The sequence below is a fragment of the Amborella trichopoda genome, chromosome 1 (assembly GCF_054954075.1).
Source record: "Amborella trichopoda isolate Santa Cruz 75 chromosome 1, AtrichopodaSantaCruz75HAP2 v2.0, whole genome shotgun sequence".
In the NCBI taxonomy this organism is placed as follows: Eukaryota; Viridiplantae; Streptophyta; class Magnoliopsida; order Amborellales; family Amborellaceae; genus Amborella; species Amborella trichopoda.
In genome coordinates, this window is record NC_142336.1 from 46,018,904 (window position 1) to 46,036,657 (window position 17,754).

Below are 17,754 nucleotides of genomic sequence, written 5' to 3' on the forward strand. Positions count from 1 at the left end.
GCGGATTTTTAGATATCACAGGGGACCATCTAAAGTGTGTTTTTGCTTTAGGGGAGGTAAACTTGTGGTATAAAGTCACATAGATGCCGACATTTCTAGAGATATAGACTCCAGTAAGTCAACATTAGAAAACCTATTCACTTTTGTTGGGGGAGTGGTATCATGGTAGTCTAAGCTGTTGAAGTGCGTAGCCCAGTGACTAAACAGGTGGAGATATAACGCATTCATAAAAGCCTGCAAGGAGATACTGTGGGTAAAGAGATTCTTCTATGAGTTGGGCTTGAAATAAGACATATATATCATCCACTATTATGGTCAAAGCACTATCAACTTGAGCAAAAATGCTAGCTTCTATTCAAGTTTGAGACACATTAATGTACGTTATCATTAGATTTGGGATGTCCAAGAGAAGAAGCTATTACATCTAGAAAAGATCTATATCGATAAGAATATGTCAGCTATGATGACTAAAACCTTGCCCAGACACAAGCAGGAGCTATACAGAAGCATCTGAGTATCAGGTTGACCTACAAATGAGAATGTCCCTCATAGGTTCGAAGAGGGTGATTGTCGGGGAATCCCGTTGCATGTGGAAGGGACTCTATTGGTTTAAGCCCTATTAAAATGGGATTTTTTGGAATAATGTTTATTGTCTTACTAAACAAGTCATTGAAGCACTATTTAAGCCCAATGTGAAGGGTTAGTGCTCTATCCCTTATTCTTTTCAAGAGAGAGAGAATAAAAAAGAGACGTTTGTTAGAGAGAAATCCCTAAGGGTGCATTTGTTTTTCTAAAATATATCTTTTGGAAAGTTGAATGTTTTTAAATCTTATGGAAAGTTGAATGTTTTGTTCTAGAAAATTTTTAAATAAGTTCAGGGTATTGTGTTTGATAATCTACTGGAATATTACGCAAGTTCTGAGTACAATGCTTGATAACATATACATATTAACAATAAAAATATAAAAATATAAAAATATAACATATATAACATAATATAATATATTTTATTAATGTATATTTATAATATATAATATATAATATATAATATATAATATATAATATATAATATATAATATATAATATATAATATATAATATATAATATATAATATATAATATATAATATATAATATATAATATATAATATATAATATATAATATATAATATATAATATATAATATATAATATATAATATATAATATATAATATATAATATATAATATATAATATATAATATATAATATATAATATATAATATATAATATATAATATATAATATATAATATATAATATATAATATATACTATATAATATATAATATATAATATATAATATATAATATATACTATATAATATAAATTATATTAATAAAATAAATATAAATATATAATATAATATTATATTATATAATAATATAATATTATGTTATAGTAATATCATATTATATCATTTTAATAATACTAATATTATTATAAATTGTAATATAATATTATCATATATAATAATACTAATATTATGTATTTATATTATGCATAGTAGATAGTGATCGACAAAAAGGTTATTGAAGATTAAGTTCCTATCCCCTTCTTAGGAACTTAATCTTTCACTTTTTAACAAAGAAATGGGAACTTTTATTGAAAGCAGTGTTTTAAACAAAGAATCGATGACCCGGATCGGGCACCTAAAAAACCCATCTGGATCGGTGAATCGGCGATCTGGATCGAGAATCGGCCGAATAGGTCGAATTAAGCCTTAAAAAATCCAAAGAAATTATTAAAATTCATTATAAATATTGTTTTTTAGGAATCCAATAAGAAATGAGTGTACTCCATTAATAATTTTCATTTCTGTACAATATGCGAATATTGATATGTTATTTCCCTACATGAACTACTGTTTACCATTTAATTTATATCACACAAAAGGATAAGCATAGAATTATCATGGATTAAGTATATCATCATACATGGACTACAATAAAGCATACAATTCATAACATATGACCTAAAAATAAAATGACAGACGACGTTGTTCTTCATCTTGGTCACGCTGGTGCCATTGATTGAATTCACGTGACAATTCATTGACTCATTCTAAAAACGAATCATCCAAATTAATGGGTACCTGACTATACCCAAATCCCTGAGTGTTAGTGTTATGTTGTGGTCCTAATCCAAAATCCCCAAAGCTTATCCATCCTTCATGCTCACCTACACTGTAGTGCTCGTCCCTACCCTCTTGCTGTTGGGACTCGATATGTGAATAATTTGGCCGGGATTGGGTGATCTCAAAATCATCATCTTTCTCATTTTCTCTTAGACCCCGTTCTCACTCTCCCTCATTAGGTGCAATATCACCGATATCTCCGACGAATTGTGGATATGTTTGCAGGCCGCTTCTTCTTTCATACTGCTCATTACCTTCTTCAAGATCTTGCTCACCGATAGCCTCAAGGAACGCTCTCTTGTGCAACACTAACTCATCTTCCTCTACCATCCATTGTTCTGTTGTGTCTGTGACAAATATTGTGTCTAAGTCTATCGACTCGTAGTCTTCAAGCTTACTTCTTATTTGTCGCTCTCAGAGGTTTAAGTTGTAATGAACGTAGACTAGTTTATGAAGCCTCTCCGTTGTAAGTTGATTCCTCCTAGTAGTGTACAACCATTGAAACGTACTTCAGTTTTGCTTACACCCAATAGCAGAACATATTTAAGAGATCACCTTGATTGCTATCCTTTTTAGGTGTGGTGCATCACTACTATATATCTCCCACCATTCAGCTGGATTAAAATGTAAAAAACATTGTAAGGGCAAGAGCAATTCATAAGATTAAATATATAAATGAACAAAATATTAATTAAGGGTTAACCTAGATCTATCTTAGTCCGAGAATTCCCGACAAGTCTAGTTCCAAAGGATCCTATAGTATCCCTATACATAGCAAGCTAAAACAAAATATTTCGTTTTAGTACATTATTCCTCACAAATATAACAACTCAATGAAGTTCTTACCCAAATATTAAATATTACATCTTGTATTGCTGCTATTTCGTTTCGATGACTTCTATCCAGCCTGACAATAATGTATCTGACACCTTCCATAATCTTGTGGGGATGTTCAGGTGTCAAATAGAAAAATATTGGGTTGAAGTAGTAACTTAGAAAATACATAAATAGAGAAAGGTCATTTAAAATTTCAAAAAATAATAATTTAGAATTAAACATTCTAATGATATAAATATATATGTACCTGCATAATGAAGTGAACAGCCAAATTTGGTGTTACACATTCTTTCTATAATCTCGATCACTTTACTAGCAAAACTACACTTCTCCCCAATAGCTGATTTGGCCATCTCGATACCTTCGTAAAGGATGCCCATGGTAGCTTTCTTGTCAGCATCCACCATTCTTAACATCGTGACCAAAGGGGGCAGTGGTTTCTACGACACTGGAACATCGAAACCATAACCTCTTATTTGAGACTATGTCGTCCCCTTTTAGCCCGGTACTGGACTTTGAGAGGCAGTATTTAACTACTCTTCACTAGCAAACAATCTCGTTAATGCACTTACAGATTCTTGAATGGAGTCCACAGCTAAGTAATATATCGCAAAGCGAGTTATGGCAGGCCTGATTATCTCTTTTTTTTTAGACTGGTCTCTGAACAAAAATAAGATTTTAGAGTGGTTATATATAAATCTTGACACCAATCTCGCTTCCTGTAGTATCTCCTTCACAATTTTGATCTCCCCTATCTCCTGTGAAGATCGATGTTGTGTGCAGCACATGGGGCCTATACTAGATGCTTCCTCTTATCCCTCTACTTGCTGCCCGCAGAAACACATACACGTACATTGTCCGTAATAAACTGGACTACATGCTTATCTCCTACTTCCTCCATTATCTGATCATATAGTCGTATCAAGAAGTTTACATCTTTATTTATCCCTAATACGTCTTTGCTAAACAAAAAGGCCGTACCTTTTGGAGAATAGGCCAAAAAGTTAAAAAAACTCATTTTTGCTAATTTTATTCAACAACCATCACTCATGAGAGTACTGCATGTTATTGACCAACTCTGTTTATATTCTTCAATCCACTTTCTAACTTGCTCTACCTCTTCATCTAATATTGACCCACTGAGCTCATATGCAGTCGGGGGCTTTACTCTGGGCTCTGCCTTCTGGATTGCATTGACCATAGGTGGGAAATATAGGCTATTGATTGCATCAAAGGGGATCCCTTTATAGTAGAACCATTTACCAATATATCTGCCCAACATGTTCATCGTACCTTTCACCATACATTTGAGGGTCATCTGTTGTGACTTAGGCTTTGAGAGGAATGAGTCTATACGACCATGACCTGCAATACTGATACTTCTAGATAAGTCAGGAACAATTTCTTCAACATCCGGTTCCTCTTGATACATATTACCAACAACCCCTCCATACATATTCGAGTTGGGTCTGCCATACATGCTCGAGCTGGGCCTGCCATGCATGCTGGAGCTGACCCTATCATGCATGTCTGAGCTAGGCCCACCATGAATGCCCATATCTTAACCATCAGGCATTCTAAACCTGCTTTCCTTCTGGTATGTTTCTGTAAATTCATTCTTGTGGCCTTCTCCAAGTCATTATTATATTGATCTTCTATATCATTCCAGCTATCTCCCATCCATCATCTGCTTTGCAATTTTTTTACCTTTAGTAGCCTTGAGAAATGCCGCCATCTGCTTTCTTACATTACTAGGGACATTATTGCATGCAGAAACATCTCCCTTCACCGCTGCTAAGTGTTGCTTGAACCTATGTACCCCACTATTTATCACTTTTGGGAAGTAATTACAAATAATTTTGTCTTTTTTTTTTGGATCAAGTCTGACCCCATATTGCCATGAAAAGTCTTCCCTAGATCTTGCCATGGTTCAATTGTTTTAATATGTTAATGGTTAAAAATTAACCTGACAATTCAACATGAAAAATAATCATCACGTGTAGTGATAGTCTGTAGGGGTAGTTCATGAAGTTATCTTTGTTGTTAATGCAAAATACTTTTACTGGAAAAAATATTTTAGTTCTTACTGGCAAAAATAATTTATTTATGCAACATTATATATAAAAATAGTCTATATCAACCATTACAATAATATAGTCATCCATAATGCCACTACATGTACATTTGGCACAAAAATATTTACAATGACTTAGCCATTACAATAATATAGTCACAATTTTTTAGAAAATCACGATTTTTCAAAAAAATCGACCAAAAAAAACTTCAAAAAACGCAGCCACAACACCTCTTCATCTGAAATCGAGCAATAAAAATTGCTTAATCCGATAAATTACACCCAAAATTAATTGAATTATAATATTACCTTAAAAAACCCTCTAAAATAATTTAGAATAGTACTTTCATTCGTCTCATATTTGTAGTTTGGTGGAAAAAAAAAAAACCCTAACTGTTCTACACAAAACCATGACTCAAAATCGAAAATCTTTATCAATCATATACATACATTTTATGCATTAAAATTAAAAAATACAATTTTGCATTAAAAATTCAACGTGTATTTTTTTGCATCGATAATTTATCAACATGCAATTTTTTGCATTAAAAATTTAACAATAGAAATTAAAAATACAGTTTAATTCATCATGATAATCAATCGTAGTTCTTCACAGACCCACCTGACAACAGTCATTCTAACTCGAAAATCCGCCTCAAGTCGAATAAATTACATCAAATTGAATACATGTTATGATAAACAACACTATAAAGAATCAGAGCCCTATAATATTAATACATTATTATCAAAAAATTGAATAAAATCGATTGAATGGCAGATAAAAATAAAAAAACGTAGTTCTTCACAGACCCACCTAGCATTAGTCATTCCATCTCAAAAATCCGCCTCAAATCGAATAAATTACATCAAATTGAATATATGTTATTATAAACAACACTATGAGGAATCAAAGCCCTATAATATTAATATATTATTTGCAAAAAATTGAATAAAATTGATTGAATGGCAAAAAAAAAAACGCAGTTCTTCAAAGACCCACTTGACATCAGTCATTCCAACTCAAAAATCTGCTTTAAATAGAATACATTACATCAAATTGAATATAGTTTTTAATAAACACAACTATAAGGAATCAAAACCCTATAATATTAACACAGTATTTGCAAAAAATTGACTAAAATTGATTGAATGCTGGAAAAAAAAAAAAACGCAATTCTTCACAGACCCACCTAACATTAGTCATTCCAACTCGAAAAAAACACCTCAAATCGAATAAATTTCATCGAATTGAATATATGTTATGATAAAAAACACTATAAGGAATCAACACCCAATAATATTAATACATTATTTGCTAACAATTGACTAAACTGGATTGAATGGTCGAAAAGAAAAAAAAAATAGTTCTTGCCTGTTTTTCTACACCTGTGGCTTTAAATCCAAATCTGAGATGTAATGGACTAAAATATTCGTAAATTATGAATAAGAACTTCTAAATAACACTTTTAAGATCAATAACCCTCAGATTTTACAAAAAATGTAGCCCAATTTTGTGAGAAATCAGAGAAATGATGGAACCCTAACACTGACGCCTTGTTCTTCACAGATCCGCCGATTTGTGATCAAAATTGTTGATTTAAACTATAATTTATCGATTGAAAAGGCTGAAAATCTTAAAGAAAAAGCTGAAAGATTCGATTATAAAGCTGAAAAAGCAAAAAAATTATCAAAAAATGACAAAAATCGATGATTCCTGTGATGAATACTGTTCACCAGTGTTTCACTGTTGTGAATCGGCGATTTACTATTGCGAATCGCTCGGTTCTCTCTAGACACGGGCAATTCCCCATGTATTACTAGAACCGGCACGCCCTTGCCAGTTCCTGAGTCGAACCGGGTGAGTCCGATTCGACTCGCCGAGTTTGAAACACCGGTTGAAAGAATAGTTTATGAACTTTTCATGAAAAATGTGAAACAAATGCGAAACCTTTTCAAAATCTGAAAAAATACTTTTCGAAAATCAAACACATCCTAAGAGAAAGAAAAACTTAAGAGAGAAGATATCCTCTTAGAGAAAGAAATTGTTAGTTCTTTGGATGAAACCTCTTAAACCTAAGAGAGAAAGGAATAGAAGTATATTAAATAGAGAGAACCTCTATAGAGAAGAAGCCTCTAGAAAGAAAGATATTTGTACCCAAATAGAGAGATTTGGCTCCTGGACGAAGGTAGTTTCTTCTACCAAATACTTGTAATCCTTTTATCTGTAGTGGATTGCCTGCCTCTCTGGTGGTTGTATGAAAAAGGTCATCTACATAGACGTGTTTGGTACTTTTATTTGTTTGTTGCTTACTACTTGGTTTTTCCCACTCCTATATACACACAAAGAGTTTGGTGTTTATCTTGTAAGGATTCCACTGTGTACATCTGCATATTTGCCGGAGGGGTCAAACTGTGTGAGCAAGGAAAACATCATAATTTGCAAGCTCGAAAAATGCTATTATTGGAAATAAATGCAATTGTGCAGTTAATCCCTCCCATCATAATATATAAAGGTACCATGGTGCGAGAGTGAAATGTTTGCTTTATATTTATCACAACAGCTGATGGCTTAGGGATTGTCCCATCAAGTTGCAATTTTTAGAAACGTAAATAATAATTTTTATTTTTAGAGAAAATTACTGAAACCCTCGTTTTGTAAACTTTTTAACATCTTCCCCCCAACAACTTCTTAGAATACGTAAAAAACCCCATGTTTTGCTTCTTTTGCACTTTTCCCCTAGGCAAAAGGTTAAAAAATTTATGACATGAATACCCCTCTCTTCCTTATACCTATGTTTTTACAGTGCTGCAAAACAATACCGGACCGGCACTATGAAATCGATGTGTCGGACTGGTTTGACATAGTTTTTGTTTTAGTTCGACACATTTTTTTGTGTCAGACTAGACTCATTTTTTGGTCTAGTTACCAGATCGACACTATGAAATCAATCTACTGGACTGGTCTAACGCTTTTTTTTGTGCCAGGCCGACACATTTTATTTTTCCAGATCAACACATATTCATCTTTCGGTTTGGCACAAAAAAAAAAGAACAACAAAACGTGGTATAAACATGGGTCAAATCGAGGTATTTTAGTCCAAAAACTGTAACGTTTTGAATTTGGGGTAGCTGCAAAAGAAATCAGTCCTGGTTTTAAGTGTTTTTAAAAGTTCTTTTGGGTGGGGGGATGAGGCATCGGCGGTTTTAGTAATTTTCTTTTTTTAAAATAAAGAAGTATACAATAACACCACTTATTCTCATATAACGAAGCCATAATCATTTTTAGTCATTTGATTTGAAATTTGGCAAGCCATAATCTTTTTTAGTCCTTTAATTTGAAGGAAAATAAAGAATGAAATAACAGATATTTAAAAAAATTCTCCACGATTTTCCATTTTTCATTATTTCGCAAATTCCATTTCTTACGCTTTCTTTTATTAAACTAATGCAAATTTTTCTCATATTAAGTGCTATGGAGGTTTTGAATAGAAACTGACCAGTCACACTACGGTCCGTTCTCTCTCTCTCATCGTGCTTTATTTTGCTTAAAAAATGTTGCATGCGTATCTGCCTTATTTTCATTAACTTATAAAAATATTTCCTCAGTCCAATGGTTGAAGTACCAAGATTACAGGTATTGTATGCCAAAAACATCATTCCTCTATCTCTCTACACACTTTTGTTGAAATTTAAGGGGTTGTTTGTTTTTCTGAAAGTATTATTTCATAAAGTATTTTTTCGGATTTTGAAAAAGTTTGGTGTTTGTTTCACACTTTTCATGAAAAATTCAGAAACTAATCTCTCAATCAGAGTTCTCATTCTTTTGTTAAAAAGTAAAAGATTGAGTTTCGAGGGGAGTAGAAACTTAATCTTTCATAACTTTTTTATTGATCTCTACTCACTATGCATAACATAAATACATAATATTAGTATTATTAATATGATATAATATAATATATTATTACTATAATATAATATTATATAATATAATATTATAATTTATAATATTATATTACATATTTATGTTTATTTTATTAATATAATTTATATTATGTAGTATATATTGACTATATACTATATATTTATATTATATTATATACTATTTATAATATATATTTATTATATTATATATAATATATAAATATTTATTATATTAAATATATATTAATATTTAATATAATATTTCATGTAATAATTAATATTAAATAGATATTTTATATAATATTATATAGTATATAATATATATTTATGATATTATCATTGGGTATATGGCCTTTCAAAGCCTGAATACCCATACTCTCTCATTCAGTGGGAGTGATCGACAGATAGAATCAGTGTGCTTTGCGAAATGGGACCCAAATTCTTATACCCGAGTACTTGAGGCTATGGGGGTTTTATGTTCAAGAAAACAAATTCTGAATGAGGTATAAGTGTCACCTCCTCGTCAGGATCTTGTTTATATTAGCCTCATGATTGTTGTGATTAACTAGGGCTTGGAGTATCCAATTGAGTACAATAGAACTCAAATATTTTTATGAGCAATGACCTTGTATGGGATGATCATGACTTATGGGACGTAAGTTCGTATTCTGACACGAAACGATTCCAGGGCATGTGCACTAACGTTCGCATGAGAAGCCACTCTTCCAATTCCATTATCCGAGTTTGGAAGAGTCATGTGCTTTAAGCTGAGCCCTATTCTTGTATTGGAATATGTCCCATATGGGTGCACCTGTAATCCATTGAGAGCCGGGTGATGGGAAGCTCTGACTCAGTAACTTTGATGTAACCAATTATATGTCAGTGCCATAGACTGTAGAACATAGGTCTATCGGGTCAGCTTAAGACACCGACGAAACATCATTCGGGACTAGCCCAATAGAGTACTCCGATACCTAGAGTCGAGGCCATGATATCTCACTTACCCTTTGTCCAATTAATTATGATAAGAAATGATGAATAAATGTTCATAAATAATTTAAATATTTTTTGTGAATTTTAGAGAATTTTTTTATTGACTAAAATGTACTTTTAATATTTGTTTAGATCTAATTCCATTTGAAGACTGCCACGTGGCACACATGAGTGGCCACATGGCACCCCTGCCCCTACCATAAGGTCAATGCTCAACTGGGTGCTAATCCCAAGGTGGGGGGTGTGGATGACATATATTATTTTGTTATGTTGTTATATATTGTTATTTGACTTGTTATATTATGTCATAACTTAAAGTATATTTTTGTCACATGTTTGTTTGATTCACACAAGTATCTTTGTTGGCATGTGTGATGTTCAATTTAATTTAATTTAAATATTGAATACAAAGTAAAATTGAATTTTAAATTTAAATTTAAAAAATATCTTCCCAAATGGGACATTAAGCTTATTGTAGTTAGTTTGAAATATTAGATTGGCTTTCATAAAGATGTACTTTTTCATGTGTGAGGTTTACCATTTACTTTATTTCCCATTGCCCATTGCCCTTAATAGATTTCTACACTATTTGATTATCTAAAACTAAGGGCTTTTGTGTAATGCACATTTGGATTCACTTGGAATGAAAATATGGACCTAAAGAAAAAGGGTAAAGTGGCCTTACTTAGGGTTTAATATGGGTGAGAAGGGTGCTAAATCCCATCACTTCATCCTAGTGGTTGGTTGGATGGGATGGCCACGTGGCACCCCTGCTCCCACCATGAGATTAATGCCCAGTTGGGTGCTAATCCCAAGGTGAGGGGTGTGGATGGCATATATTATTTTGTTATGTTGTTATATATTGTTATTTGACTTGTTATATTATGTGATAACTTAATATATATTTTTGTCACATGTTTGTTTGATTCACATAAGTGTCTTTGTTGGCATGTGTGATATCCATTTTAATTTAATTTAATATTGAATACAAAGTAAAATTGAATTTTAAATTTGAATTTCAAAAATATCTTCACAAATGGGACATTAAGCTCATTGTAGTTAGTTTGAAATATTAGATCTATAAAGTGATTGACTTTCATAAAGATGCACTTTTTCATATGTGTGAGTTTTACCATTTACTTTATTGTTCATTGCCCTTGATAGATCTCTACACTATTTGATTATCTAAAACTAAGGGCTTTTGTGTAACGCAAATTTGGATTCACTTGGAATAAAAATATGGACCTAAGGAAAAAGGGTAAACTTAAGGTTTAATGTTGGGGAGAAGGGTGCTAAATCTCATCCCTTCATTCTAATGGTTGGATGGGATGGTGGCTAGGGCATATTGGCCTCTCATGTGCGTTTGGATATGTGCATTAAGGTTGTAGATGATATCCAATCTTACAGTATGTATATATACTTCTTTAAGTCTCAACCCTACCCACTTAGAAAAATGGATCTTGGTTGAATGGAGAAAAAGAAAGAGAGAAAACCTTCAGACATCCATGTAGCACCCATTGCCCTTTGAGTGTTCTCATCCTCCATTGATGATCTTTGAAGCTTGATGGTGGTCATTCATTCCATAAGATCAAGCTTATCTCATACCATGATCAAGATTTTATCTCTCTAAGTTGTCTTATATCAAACATTATTTATCCTTGATCAAAGGTTCCTAGAAATTTTATTTATAGTCATATTTTAACTTTCTTAAACATCCATTTTGATATTATCTTCATGTCATTCTTACATAGTGTAATCCCTCACTTGCTAATGCATTTTATGCATTAATAAACCTTTGATTATGCATAGTTTCCTTTTATCTACCTTGTACGAATTCTCTTGAGCATTTCTAAGTCGTGTTATTCAAATTCCAGAGATATTTAGATCATCTTAGAAGTGTATTTAAAACTTTTGCAATGAAAATTGTTGTGGTGGACTGTGGACCACCACAAGTAGTTTTACTCTATCTTCATGCAAACTGTTGATCTGATTTTCTCTATTCTTCTTGCAAACTGTTTTAAATCAATTTTGTGGACTTTAAAAAGTGGTTTAAAATTGTAAGACCTTCCTAATTGGATTAAAAAACCTTGCAATTATAAACCACTATTGCACTATTTATTGGGACAAAATTAAGTCCCTAAAAGGCTCAAATTTGTGGCTTGGACACAACGGGTTCGAACTTGGCTTCCCATATATTTGTATGCATGTTTTTTTATTGTATTTATAATTATTAAATAATTCATGGTTGAAAAAATTTTGTTAAGTGAAAAATAGAATTGTGCTTTTAATCTTGTGGTAGGAGCTTTAATGCTATGCTTTATTGTTTATGTGAATTGAAATCTCATTAGATTATTACAATCAAGTATATGATATGTATGAAACATTGTGATATATGATGAAGGTGAAGAATGAAGATGTAGTTATCATGTAATTTTGATATAATGAGGAATCTGAGGAATTTTAAGTGCAAATAATGTAATATGTCGTCTAGATGTATATTGTGAGTATTTGGTATTGAGTTTAATTATATTTTCGAGTAAGGGATTTGTAAGGGACCTATTAGGGTTGAATTTTTATTATTCAAATGTTTATAAACCAAGCTTGTTGGCTGGATTTTATATGTTATGGTTTTGTATTGAGATATTCATGTATTTAAACCCTTGAGTTTTAATACAATGGAAAAATTTTAAAAGTTGTGTACCTAACCACGTGGTCTTATACCACCAACAATTATATAATATAATAAATATATTATATATAATAAATAATATATTATATTACATATAATATAATAATATATATTATTATATTGTAAATAATATATTTATTATATTAAATAAATATTATATTATATATATATTTATTATATTAAATAAATATTATATTATATATATAATATCATATAATAAATAAGGAAAAGTCTTTCCAACGCTTATAGGAAAAAATGAATAGTGATTTTGCTTACTCTCATCACCGTCTAAATTTCATCGCGCGGTCACAATTTTTCGATAGTTTTTTATTTTTTATTTCTTTTTACAAATCGGATTAACGTGAAATTTGGAAAGCATGTTCATATTACTGAGGCGCATCTAATAAAAATATATAAGAAAAATTATCCGCTAAAAATAAATTGACCAAAATACCCTGAAACATTTCGGAGGTATTTTGGTCAATATTTTTCATGTAAAATATTTTTTTTATAATTTTCAAAGATTCCCTTATTTTTGATGAATACACTTTCCAAATTTCAGGTCATTTCGATTTGTAAAACAAAATGAAAAATAAAACACTACTGGACAATTGTGACCGTACGAAGAACTTTGGACGGTGATGGAGGTAGGCGAGATCACTGTCTATTTTTGCCTATTATATTATACTATATATTATAGGGAAATGTTTATATAGAGCCTAGGCCCTAAACAATCAAATTAGAGCCTACCTCCAAAATTTTACTAGAAGAGGTTGTTTTGATACCCAAATATCTTGAAATTGATCATCTCAACATCAAGATGCATGGACTTGAAAAAAAATGAATTTCAAGGTTTAGAAATAGTCATCTTGTAACGCATTTTTGGACTGTTAATTTTTAACTTATTCACTGCTCGATCTACACTATTTTTTAAGCTTTAAATTTTATAATTAAAATATGAAAGTATATTATAAGGTTAGTCAAAGACTTTCAGTATTGAAACTACATTTCTCGAAACTATTTGAAGGTGGGCTCTAATTTGATTGTTTAGAGCTCAGCTCTATACAAACCGTACCCATATTTATATGGTTAATATTTATAAGTTATCAAACACATTACCCAGAACTTTCTTAACATTCCAGCAGGTTATCAAACACAATACCCATAACTTATTTAAACCTTCCAGAACAAAACGTTCAACTTTGCAGAATATACCTTTCAGAAAAACAAACGTGCCCTAAGGGAGCACACTTTCGTTGAACTTTTTAGGGATAGTAGTTTAACTCGCCAATAATCTTAGGTATTGAAAGGGAGTGTCATTGGAGAGATTGAGCTTTTCCAAAACAATTAAGAATATATGTTTTTCTATGTGACTATGAAAACTCTAACTTATAGAGGGATAGAAGGAAGCCGTTCTCTAATGTTCCGCTTTCCTTTCTGGAATATTTGAGAAGTAGCTCTTAATACATGAAAGATGGGGAATTATTCAGTACCTATTGAAAAAATTATTTCTCTTTCCTAGAAACTTTTTAAATATAAACACTAATTAAAACATAGTATCTTTTAAGAAATATTAATTAAATTAAAAAAAATACTTGGTACATGTGTGGCCCCATGGCCACTCACACGTACCAACAACTTTGAAACCCCTTGCATAAGAACCCATCTAGACAATTCTTAACTAAAGAGCCTAAAGATTGCAAAAATTAGATATAATATACCTGCACGGGGTCAATAATTAGCGATATACGTTACTTTCCGGCAAAGAAATTGAGAGAAAAAAGGGATAAATAAAATTCTAAACAACCACATTCTCTCTTTAAAAGAGGAAAAAATTTATATAAGGTTGCAACCTTAAAATGTAGAATTAAAGATGCATCTCAAAAATCGATCATAAAAGGTTGTTTGGATGTTGGAAAACCCTCTAATTAATCATCTTTACATCGGAATGTATGAATATAAAAAGAGAAAAAGATTTCGAGTCCGCAAATGTATCTTACAATACATTACCTGGACCATCTATTTTCAAGATTTCATGTGTTTATAGATCTACTTGATTTGAACCATTTTTAGAGTTTAAAATTTTATAATTAGAAATAAAAATAGATTCTCAAGCCATCCTAAGAATTTTTTATATCAAAATTACATATATGATAAAATTTAGAGGTGTGCCTTAATTGGATTGTTTAAAGTTGCAAACCTTATGCAAACCACACCCTTAAAAAGAATAATAAGAGAAATATAGTACAAGGATAGCAATTTACCCATTTTCTATTGGAAAATTGTTTCATGCGGGCTCGACCGCATGACTACATATGCGGTCCAAAAAGTGTGAAGCATCAATCTTAAAGATGGATGCAAGTAGGTGTTCCATCTAAAAACAATGGAAACTAATGATCCAAATGTTTTTTTACTAGAAGTATTATTTCTAGTTTTTAAAATTTACAAATGTGTTCATATTCAGGATCTCCATCTTAGCAATTACAAGTCCTTAAAAATTAAGTCAAAAATCCATCTCAAAAATAAATGTATTAATAGGCCCGCATTTCTACATATGCGGGCTTGGCCGCATAGAAACCGGGTCTTTTTCTATTTACCAAACAAATGTTGCCTATTTTCCTATTACGGCTGGACAACCTAACACATTAAAGGCCATGAAAATCTAAAGCCCTGTCCCTTTTCTTTTATTATTCTATTGCTTCCTTTCTTCTTCTTCATGAACTACCTGTATCCACATCAACCTCCATTTCTTTATCCCTAACCTTCTTTTCATGGCCTTAGCATTGCATCTATGAAACCCTTTATTAATGCATCTTCTCCCTCATACACAAAGATTGGTTTCTCTTTGTTCAAACTTCTCCGTAGATATTTATATATATAGATACAGTCTATTATAGTGTTTTATGGTAAAAGAATTGCAGACAACCTTAGCAGGAGAGAGAGATGTTGAAGGGGAGTTCAGGGCACCAGGCGTGCGCCGCGTGCAAGCACCAGAGACGCAAGTGCACGCCAGAGTGCCTTTTAGCTCCGTTCTTCCCCGCGGAGCACGGGGACAAGTTCAAGGCAGTGCACAAAGTGTTTGGTGTGAGCAATGTTGTCAAGCTCATAAAATCCCTAGACAATGAAGAGAAGCAAACTCGAGCCATTGAGTCCATATGTTGGGAGGCAGAGTGGCGTCAGCTTGAGCCTGTCGAGGGATGCTGGGCTGAATTTAAGCGTCTAAATGAAGAATTGCATCGTCTTCGACGTGAATTGGCTGAGATTCACATGTGTGCCAAGGTTTATTGTGCTAAAAATGCCCTACCACATGGATCTTGCAATAATAACAATAACAATAATAATCACAACAATAGCGGTAATGGCCATAGTTGTGAATCATGCATGGGTCCCACCATCGGGGGTGCCGGCACCTACGGTCTCATTGGATTGGAAGGTGGCTCCGAGGGTGGGGATCATGTGACTCCTTGCCCGCCAGCACCACCGAGCCTTAATCAACACTATTACTTCCAAGGTGAGTTACTATGGTAAGCACATTCTAATTACTTTCTATCTTATCTTCTTAGAGAGAGAGAGAGAGAGAGAGAGATGTGTCTATGATTGTGTTTGGATGTAAAATGAGATTTATGATTATAGATCAGTTGGCTCGGCTGCACACAAAGGTGGTGAGTGATGGGATGTCGGAAGGGGGGACTTCCAAGTTCCCTCGATTCTGGTTTGGTGGCTAAGAAGCTTCAATTATCAGTCTTTGATCATCAAAGCAAAAGAATAGGGTTTCTTGTTTGATTTGAGACACCATTCTTTGGAATGTTCGATTTCTCATAGTTGGGACTCTCGTTTTCTTTTTGACAAGGTTACATACAAATAGAACTTGAGACGTTAGGCAATGAAAACCAAGCCTCTACCGTCCTGACCCAAGACCGATTTCATGTCAGATTATTTGAAGCTTTGGAAGTTTTAATATTTGTTATTAATTTTTACAAGCTAAGAGCCTTTTTTTTTGTCTTGGTTTTATATGAATCTTAAGTTGGAGTTCTTGGCGTTTCTTCGAGAATGTCACAAACCAAGAGTGCTTTTCTCCTCTTTCTTGTATTTATATTAGTGTTTAGTTGATATTATAATGCTCCAATGCCACTTTGAAACTGGTACTATTGTTACCGAGGTCAAACTTTGGAATTATAATAACAAGAAGATTAAGTAGAAAACGAAATTAGCCATTTTGATTGAGTAACTAGAAACTGGGTAAGAAGTTGTGCATTTCACAAATCAATAAAATATATTTCTTTTTATTGATTAGTGAGACCCTTACCAAGAGTGTTTTTCTTCTCTTTCTTGTATTTATATTAGTATTTAGTTGATATTATAATGCTCCAATGCCACTTTGAAACCGGTACTATTATTACTGAGGTCAAACTTTGCAATTATAATAACAAGAAGATTAAGCAGAAAACGAAATTAGCCATTTTGTGCGAGTAACTAGAAACTGGGGAAGAAGTTGTGGATTTCACAAATCAATAAAATATATTTCACACTGTCAGACCCTCCCACACTCATATGAGTAGGACTCCAAAGGATCACCATTAAATTTTGACAGATCTCTAGAAACGTGATTACATAGGAATGAGATTTGGGTGAATGGGTTTATTGATAACTTTTTTAGATACCTGTGTCAAAATTTAATGATTATCCTTTAGAGTCCTACTCACATGGGTGTGGGAGGGTCTCATAATATCATTACTCTTTTTAATATACATCTTATATGCGAACCATTTAATATATTAGTATAAAAAATACTATTTAGTATCACATGGGTGTGGGATGATCTCGTAATAATATTACTCTTTTTCAATATACATCTTATATGCGAACTATTTTATATTTAATCCATTTCCCACTATTCAACACATGATTTGATGGAGAATTTTGAATTTAAATCAGAAAAATAGAAAATGGTTATAAAAAACTAGCCTAGGCTAAACATCAAGGCAACTTTTATGGTTTGAAATTTTAAATCCAAAATAGAAAATAATGAACACTTATAGAAACTTGGTCTAGCGTGTGAATAAAAGGCAAC

General features: G+C 32.2%; 1 protein-coding gene across 1 annotated transcript; it reads left to right on the top strand.

Annotated features, from left to right (window-relative positions):
* The first annotated feature begins 15,247 nt into the window (after nucleotides 1–15,247).
* Nucleotides 15,248–16,885, top strand: LOC18442257 (protein ASYMMETRIC LEAVES 2). Its single transcript, XM_006852480.3, has 2 exons — nucleotides 15,248–16,194; nucleotides 16,317–16,885. Exons 1-2 carry the CDS (start codon nucleotides 15,627–15,629, stop codon nucleotides 16,406–16,408), a joined length of 660 nt encoding a protein of 219 aa, XP_006852542.2. The 5' UTR covers nucleotides 15,248–15,626; the 3' UTR covers nucleotides 16,409–16,885.
* The last annotated feature ends 869 nt before the right edge of the window (nucleotides 16,886–17,754 follow it).